The sequence below is a fragment of the Papaver somniferum genome, chromosome 10 (genome assembly GCF_003573695.1).
Source record: "Papaver somniferum cultivar HN1 chromosome 10, ASM357369v1, whole genome shotgun sequence".
Lineage (NCBI taxonomy): Eukaryota > Viridiplantae > Streptophyta > Magnoliopsida > Ranunculales > Papaveraceae > Papaver > Papaver somniferum.
The window spans coordinates 39,192,490-39,200,922 of record NC_039367.1 but is presented as its reverse complement, the minus strand read 5'-3'; the positions used below and the strand labels follow the sequence as shown (position 1 = coordinate 39,200,922).

Genomic DNA, 8,433 nt, shown 5'->3' with positions numbered 1-8,433 from the left:
CCGAAGATGTCCCCTCACCACCTCCTCTAAATATACGTTGCTCACGATCCTTCTTCTGTCTAGCTTGCATTTTGGCTTTTTTTGTTCCTATAGGATGTGCATTGTACTTGTAATTCCAACGACTCTCTCCATTAGGAAGAATTTCCGTACCATCTTCGACTGATACAAAGTCACGATGATTATTAAACAACTCACTGGTTTGGCCCACAATGAGTTCATAATTAAATCCATGGACCTTTTCTCTAAACATTTCATAACATGCATCATACTTGAATGGTTGTCCAGTTTGAAACTAAAATTGCTCCCGACCTTCGTTTGTCTGAAAAATTTTGTATGAAAATTTTTGTTTATTAAAAACATCACCAACTATATGGAAAACTTAACAACAATAATAGAACTTACCAAATCTTCGTGGCTCGCACCACTTTTGCTTTGCCGATATATAGCGTTAATAATGGACACGAATTCTCTGACATCTTTTTTTATTGCTTTCATCTTGGTTTTAAGGCTCCCAATCTCTTCCATTAGGATTGTCGTTGCGTTCGACAAAAAATTGGTGAATACGTATCCAAAACATAACGGTTTATTGTCCCGAACCCACAATTTCATCCATACTAACATAAATAAAGGCAACAGTAAGATCAATCTCTTCCTGTAGAACAAAATTATTAACCATTTTGAATCAAACTAAAATATAAAAACTTGAGTAGTAGAAGATAAATATAAAAATCAAAGAAGTATAGTAAGAAGAAGAGAAATAAGAAATCAATTGATGTAAAGAAGAAGAAATAAGAAACCAATTGATTTGGTGTGATTTGGGTAGAGAATTAGAGTGGTACTTATAGAGGATTTTGAAAAAATGACCGTTGGGATCCGACGGTGGAGAAGATAGAGTCGTTATTAATGATGGATGGTTAGGATCGGGTGTGAGAGAGGTGTAAACGAATAAAGGTCAAACAAATATTTTTACTCAGTAGCCGTGTAAAAAGTTACGGCTACTCAGTAGTCGTATCAATGGTAATACGGCTACTCAGTATCCGTAAAGCGTAAAATAATACGGCTACTGAGTAGCTGTGTGATTTCCCTTCTCTCCAAGGAGGATCAGATTTGATCCTCCAAGTAGGGAAAGTGAGAGATATCTCTACTCATGTAGGGATATGGGAGACCATAGTGGATGGTTTTTGGGATTTTTCCCTACATATGAGAGATAGGGAAGGGATGAGGGGAACCATAGTGCTTGGTCTAAAGATAGCATCCGTTTTTGAATCACCATCGAATAGGCCAGAAGAAAATTGATCGATGAGACTTTTAACATCACTCTCAATGATGATATGAGTGAATTTTTCCTCCATAGCTTTCTTCAAAACTGTCCATATAGCCCTGGCTTCAGCTTCTTCTGCAGACTTTACTTCAAAAACCATGGAGACACAAAAGAAAGATTTTCTAGCATAATCCGCATCACATATCCTGCACCATTAGCTCTAGTGATATCATCATAGGCTCCATCAGTATTACACTAAATCCAACCAAAAGAGGGGGCACACAGGCTATCAGAAGTAGTAGGAGAAATTTGAGACGCAAAATGACGACCCTTTTTGCTAGAACCGGAACCAGATCAAAGTTGACGTGTGAGCAGTGAGTAAGCACCGTATGTATTACGCATTTGTACTTTTTTGGATAATAATAAAAAATATCAATAATACGTAAGAAAAAGACGAGGAGGGAGTGGGAACTTGGTATTTTTCTTTCTTTTCTTCTCCTTCTCGCTTTTCATTCTCCCTCTCTCTCTTCATTTGTTTTCATTTTCAAGGGTTTCGAGGTTTCAAATCTTTCTCTGTAAAAAATCACATCTGATCCCTCTCGTTCTCTTTCTAACAACAAATATTCGAGTCTTGAAAGGATTCCAAGTTTCATTATTTGTAAATCAACGACGATCTAAGATTATTTTTTGGAGAAATGGTGTCGATTGGCCCGAGATTTGGAAATCAATTCTTGTTATTTTGATTCTGATAAATATTCGAGATAATTTAATCAAGAAGAAGAAGATATTGTTGTATAGGATATTGATTTTTCGTGGTAATTAAGGTATCTGAGATCCAGGGTTTTTATGTGCAATTAGGTTTTGATGGACATGGAAGTAGTAGTAGGGGATGTGGCGTCCTTAGATATTGAATTGCTACAGTTACCTGAGTTATCTCCGATAGCTCTTAAATCAAACCCTCACATTGTTGCCGAGTTGTTCTCACAGTGGCTTTCACTTCCTGATACTACTCGTCTGGTATTTTTCTTAATCTTGATTATTTGCTTGCATTCTTTGGTCTTTGATTCATGTAATTATGCTTATGGGAAAGATTAAGATATAAAAAATCCTTTGATTTTGTAGTTTCTGCTTTTGTGAAGAGAGTAGATTAAGGTTAAGGTCTTGGAAAATATGTTGATCGCAAAACATCTTGTATCTTTTGAATTTTGTTAATTCAATCAGCCAGATTAGTTTACCAAATATTGCTGAAGAACCACTGCGGCCAGCAATCTTGACTAGACTTTAGAAAAGTTATCATTTGTTCCCTTAAATGTGACGTACATATCAGACCACTTTGAAATTTCATACATGTTCTAAATTCTAACTTAAATGATCAAAGCAAGAAATGAGCTAGAGATATCACGAGACAATACTGGCATCTACCCCAACTGCATGCAAATGTCCCAAAACTGAATTTAGACTCTTTTGGTTGAGTGGGAGGTTTAAAGCTAATGCAAAAGCAAAGTGAGTTTTGAACAATTCAACACTCGGTCTGTTTGAGTATTTGACATGGTCAGAGGTTCCTTGCACTTGGCTGAGTGAAGCCAAAATGTCCGTGTGGTATTGGGTTTTCAGGCCTCAGTTTTTTAGCACTCTTGCAGTTTCCATGTTGCCCAATAAAGCATCACTCATGTGCTTTCAGATGTTGACTTGACCGAATAAGCCCTTAGTCTTTTGCTGGATAATCGTTAGAGGATTTAGGACTGGGATTAAATTGCCAAGATAGGTTGTATTAGGTGTAGTGGAAGCTTCAATAAATGACTTGGTACAAGGGTAAATCAGATGTGTTTTAGTACAAGTAGCGACGTGGTGTGCGCTGACTGTTTACTACCATCCGACAGTTATCGAACCTTTGCTAAGATCATCGGCTTGTTTTCTTATGTGATCGCGAAATTCTTGGTGGATTTCTAATGACATAAAACATTACAGATGTAGCGTACAGGGTGGGTAATTGTAATTATATTGACCATTTCGCAGTGTTGTTTCAATCGTAACTTCGATCGTATTCTTATTTTTAAACGGCAGTATTTTATATCAACAACACTTATAGGTCTAGTCACAAAACTCGCAGAAAGTTCAGCGGTTGAAAAACTAGTGCTGCATCATTTGGAGTTGGAACAGATTTTACGGATATTTTTGTTTTCTATAAGGGTTTCACGGTGATTTATGAATTATCGAATTTCAAGAAGTCTTGTGTTTTCATTTTTTGTCTCAAACACGATTCTCACTGTTTCAGTATGATCCAGGTAAAATCTTTGCTTGATGATGCTAAAGCAGGCTCTCCACTCAATGTGTCAGGGAGTTCTTGTAGTTCAACCGCTGGCTCGAACAATTCATTGCCTTCCATGTTTCCAGCAGGCAGTGCTCCACCACTTTCACCTAGGAGTTCATCTGGTTCACCGCGCATCACAAAGCGCCTAGGGGTTGGCCCATCTTCTTTAGGTTCTCCTCTAAGATTAGTCAAGCAGCCAGTTAGAGAAGTCATACCCCAGGTACTACTTAGCATCTAATGATCTGTATAGTTTTTGTGTGCTCCCTGTGTCTTATGTGTTCATTCATGTGGCGCTAATGTGGATGATGATATTATCTTAAACTACTCGCAGTTCTACTTTCAAAATGGCCGCCCACCCCCAAATGATCTGAAACAGCAATGCTTGGCTAGAATTAATCAGATTTTTGCTGGGCACTTAGATACTGGGCTGCAAGTTCATGGTTAGATAAGCATCTGATATTCTTTTTTTAGTTCCAAGCTTGGAAGTTTTTTTCTTCTCTGTGCTGTCAGGATTGATAAACTTTGTTCTATTGTTTATGATATCCAGATTTTAAATCAGTTACAAAGGACATTTGCAAGTTACCATCATTTTTTTCTAGCTCTCTTTTCAAAAAGATTGATGTGAACTGCACTGGGGTGGTGACAAGGTTTGGCTTATTGCTTCTATTTGTCTTTATTTGCTGGAGCAAAATGTTACTTGGTGTCGATGCTTGTTTTCTGTTACAATGAGTAAAATTTTCTTTTTCATTTCACCACAGGTTTGTACTCTGTTGAGTTTTCATATATCAACATGATGTAGTAATTATGTTGGAATACTGTACTTGCTTGTCTTGATACCCTTTTAAGTTTACATTTTGCACTTTGCTCTTACATTTATGGAACCCTCGAGCAGTTCAAGTATTTGCCACTGCAAGCTTCTGTTTAGATAATATCTTCTTTTTTCTTTTTTTTTTGAAAATTTAATATCCTTTTCTTCTGAAATGAACTTTAGTGATGTTGTATATGCTGATTATGCGTTCAAATGCATTTGCAGGGATGCATTTGTTGATTACTGGGTCAATGGCAACATGTTGAGCATGGATATAGCAACCCAGATATTTACGGTTTTGAAGCAACCAGATCGCAAGTACCTCACTCAGGTCTCCTTTTGGCTTCTCCATAAGTCTCATTTCAAATTTTCATTTGATGTGTATGGGCGTTGCTCTGGCACAGAGTTACAATCATGGTTCGCAATGAACTACTGTGCCTTTGTATTGCACCAGTACTCTGAGGCATGTTTTTTGTTTTTCTCATCTCCTTAACATATTTTGATCCGTGCATTTTGGATCCAGGAAGACTTCAAACCTGTTCTACGAGAACTTTTGGCAGCTCATCCTGGTTTGGAGTTCTTACAAAGCACACCGGAGTTTCAAGAAAGATATGGTAGGTCCTTAATATGTTCAACATCTTCGCTGATGTACTGGAGATATATTAGATTTTTGGAATTTAAGCGTATCAGTCATTATTGATATACTTCGTGCAAATTTTGTGTAGTGAGAAACATCAGGCTTCTTGTCGATTATATTTCTTACTTCTCTTTTTAAGCCAAAGTACTGAAATTTTCTGAATCTTACTTCAGTGACTTTACGGTTTACTGTGGTGAACTTTGTCTGTTAGAGTGTAAGCTTGCCTAGTTGCAGCGGGGCCTCTTCATATGCCACCTTATTTAGTATATCCCGTTCCCTATAAAAAGTAGAACATAGAGAAGATTTACTATTCTACATACTCCTCCTGTCATTTGTTATCCTAATCCTCTGAGATATTGGGCATTATCATATGACATTTTTTGCAATTCCTCTGTTTAATTAACTAGAGTATTGTATGTGTATGTAATGGCTCCATAAGTCCTTGTGGTATCTTTCCTAGTCCTCTTATGCTCTTAATAACTAGCTTCAAGGCCGCCTCTCCTGTGTTTATTATCTCAGTCAGTACTGTTAATTGCGCAATATGCTACCACGGATACATTATAACTGAACCTTTTTTTCCTAAAAACCAGCGGAAACCGTCATATACAGAATATTTTTCTATGTGAATAGAGCATGGAATGGTCGTCTTACTCTGCGGGAATTGAAACGTGGCAATCTAATTACTGCAATGCAACATGCTGACGAGGAAGAGGATATAAACAAAGTGTTAAGGTAGGTCTGTAATGTTGTAGTCGAAAATTCGCGTATTAGTCATAAGGGGCACGGGTTATTGGTGACGGGTTATTGGTGCTGATCACATAGTCAGGTCTTTTTGAACTCTTTGAGGAGGGTTATTTAACGAATTTGAAGTAGTCTGTGCATTATGCTTTAAGTCATACGAGATACCAATTTGCATAACTGGTTGGGCGTGTCCCTTCTAATGCCAGTGAAATGTGGTTTGAGAGTAATATACTAATATGCATCAGATGTGTAGTTTTGCATTAACCTGTGTGGGATAGTACTTGCTGGAAGATTTAGTTTATATGTAATTCGATTCATTCTAATCACTCCCTTTCAACAGATACTTCTCTTATGAACACTTCTACGTTATATACTGCAAGTTTTGGGAGCTTGATCAAGATCATGATTTCTTGATCGATAAGGAGAACCTCATCAGATATGGTAACCATGCCCTTACCTACCGGATAGTCGATAGAATTTTTTCACAGGTTTGCCTTTTCATACTTTGCATGTTGTGTTAAGTAAGCCAACATCTTATATTCTTAATTGAAGTAAAATCTTGTCTTACTTACCCGTTTTCCCTGTTTCTACCCATCTCAGATTCCAAGAAAATTTACTTGCAAGGTTGAAGGGAAGATGGGATATGAAGATTTCGTTTACTTCATGCTGTCGGAGGAAGATAAATCATCCGCACCTAGTCTTGAGTATTGGTAATACAGTTGACCCTTATTTTGTACACATCTTAACACGAGAAACAATTTTGTGCATGAAAATGGTACCTTAACTTTTTCTATTGGTGCTGTTTTCACGATTTAGTTATTTTGCCATCTGTGTCACTTTGTTGTCGCTCTTGGTTCAACACCAAAATTGTTTTAATTTCTGAACTCTGTGTTTGTCAACTTATCAGGTTCAAGTGTATAGATTTGGATGGAAATGGTGTGCTGACATCCAATGAAATGCAATTTTTTTATGAAGAGCAGTTGCATCGCATGGAGTGCATGGCACAAGAGCCCGTGCTCTTTGAGGATATTTTGTGTCAGATGGTTGACATGATTGGACCAGAGGTTATAGCACTTCTGTAGTGTTTATAAGCTTGTTTTCCACTCTTCTATTCAAATTTAACATTTTTGTCTGTATTTAACTCGTCTAATATTGCTGCAGAATGAATGCCATATTACGCTACATGATCTGAAAGGCTCCAGGCTCTCTGGAAATGTCTTCAATATCCTTTTCAATCTCAACAAATTCATGGCTTTTGAGACACGCGATCCATTTTTGATTCGTCAGGTGTGTTGCTTGTATATGGCCCCTTTTTTTTGCCATTGTCAGATCCACATCCTATGCTGGATGGGGAGGGGACCTGTATCTATTGTTGTATGGCATGCGGATTTATTATTCTCAATGCAATGTGAGCAGGAACGTGAAGAGCCCACCTTGACAGAGTGGGATCGTTTTGCACATAGAGAATATATTAGGCTTTCAATGGAAGAAGATGGTGAAGACGCTTCTAATGGAAGTGCAGAAGTTTGGGACGAATCACTTGAGGCTCCGTTCTGAGCTTGATGAAGTTAGTTGTTATCTTCAACTCCATGTCTTGGGTCTTGCTAAGCTGAAACAGGTGAATAAATCCATCTCATTTGTGCAGGTAGGTATAGTAGAGAGTTGCTGAATACTTACACCCATGAACCTAAGGCAGAAGTCTGAAATTGGCTCTTGGGAGTTGGGACGGGTCATTGTGCCTTCCTGACTTCAAAAAAGAAAGAAGCAAACCTCCAATATTTGATCATCATTAACTCCATCATGATAAGTCTTAAGAGTCGCACAATTTATTTTATACTTAGATGTGTGCATCTTTCTTGGCCGCAAGTTTGATGAGGATGGGGGCGGCATTGTGGAAAATAGTGTATTTGCAGAAAGGATGGATGGGCATAGGAGCAGCAGCAGCAGATACTGGCTGGTGATTAATTGTCACCAGGCAGTAACAGCAATGATTTCATTTTTGTTTTTCCTTTTATATGTGATTAACCCCCTTTAAAAAGTCTATTTACTCTTTAGTCTCTAGTCCTGAAAATTAAAATTGCTGCTCGCCTCCATAAATTATTATTTCGAAAAATATTTTTTCTTAAAAGGCCTTAAATTTTTGTTTCTTCAAAGGCCTTCTGAATTTTGGTATCATCTCAAAACGTCAGAAATACCATCCCCGTTATTGTGATGCACCTCCAGTGTCACCTCTTCTTTGCTAGCCACGATGATTCTAAATGAAGAACCACAAACTTATCATTAAAATCCATCAACTTATGATCCTGTAACGTGAATAAAGGCTCACTCATTAACACTTGCAGCTGAGTTGATTGACCCAACGTGGAACTCTGAAATAATTATTTCTACACAGAAGTGGAACTCTGAAAAAGTTGGAAATAATTTTCCTCGAACTATTTCGAATAAAATTTTAAATATCAAACTTTACCCTGACATTAATGAGAACCCGAAAAGGCATATCTTAAGATAGCGGTTAACCAAAAATGAACAATGTTCAAGCAAAAAATTGTATGCCAAATTGCAAAGTAATTCTCCAAATTCGAGGCCAAGCTACTGTCTTATTCTGGATGGAATTTTGGAAGCTTAATGTGTCCCAGGGAATATGTTGGGGTTTTGTTTCGTATACAAAATCATAT

General features: G+C 37.5%; 1 protein-coding gene across 3 annotated transcripts; it reads left to right on the top strand.

Annotated features, from left to right (window-relative positions):
- Window positions 1–1,714: 1,714 nt before the first annotated feature.
- LOC113317500 (probable serine/threonine protein phosphatase 2A regulatory subunit B''gamma) lies at window positions 1,715–7,883 on the top strand. Of its 3 annotated transcripts, none has more exons than XR_003343587.1 (13): window positions 1,715–2,278; window positions 3,547–3,792; window positions 3,904–4,012; window positions 4,120–4,219; window positions 4,606–4,711; window positions 4,904–4,994; window positions 5,608–5,749; window positions 6,099–6,246; window positions 6,359–6,468; window positions 6,666–6,822; window positions 6,920–7,045; window positions 7,175–7,376; window positions 7,600–7,883. XR_003343587.1 is itself a non-coding variant. In XM_026565625.1 (13 exons), the coding sequence occupies exons 1-12, from the start codon at window positions 2,126–2,128 to the stop codon at window positions 7,313–7,315; spliced, it is 1,629 nt and encodes a 542-aa protein (XP_026421410.1). In that variant the 5' UTR covers window positions 1,715–2,125; the 3' UTR covers window positions 7,316–7,325; window positions 7,404–7,883. The 3 variants fall into 3 exon arrangements, 2 of the variants coding, with proteins under 2 accessions (XP_026421410.1, XP_026421409.1); XM_026565625.1 differs by having other exon boundaries at window positions 7,175–7,325; window positions 7,404–7,883; XM_026565624.1 differs by having other exon boundaries at window positions 7,175–7,883.
- The last annotated feature ends 550 nt before the right edge of the window (window positions 7,884–8,433 follow it).

Coding starts and splice junctions, on each gene's coding strand:
- LOC113317500 (XM_026565625.1), top strand. CDS start 2,126: ATGGACATGGAAGTAGTAGTAGGGGATGTGGCGTCCTTAGATATTGAA. Junction 3,793..3,903: donor TTAGAGAAGTCATACCCCAG/GTACTACTTAGC, acceptor AACTACTCGCAG/TTCTACTTTCAAAATGGCCG. Junction 6,469..6,665: donor GCACCTAGTCTTGAGTATTG/GTAATACAGTTG, acceptor TCAACTTATCAG/GTTCAAGTGTATAGATTTGG.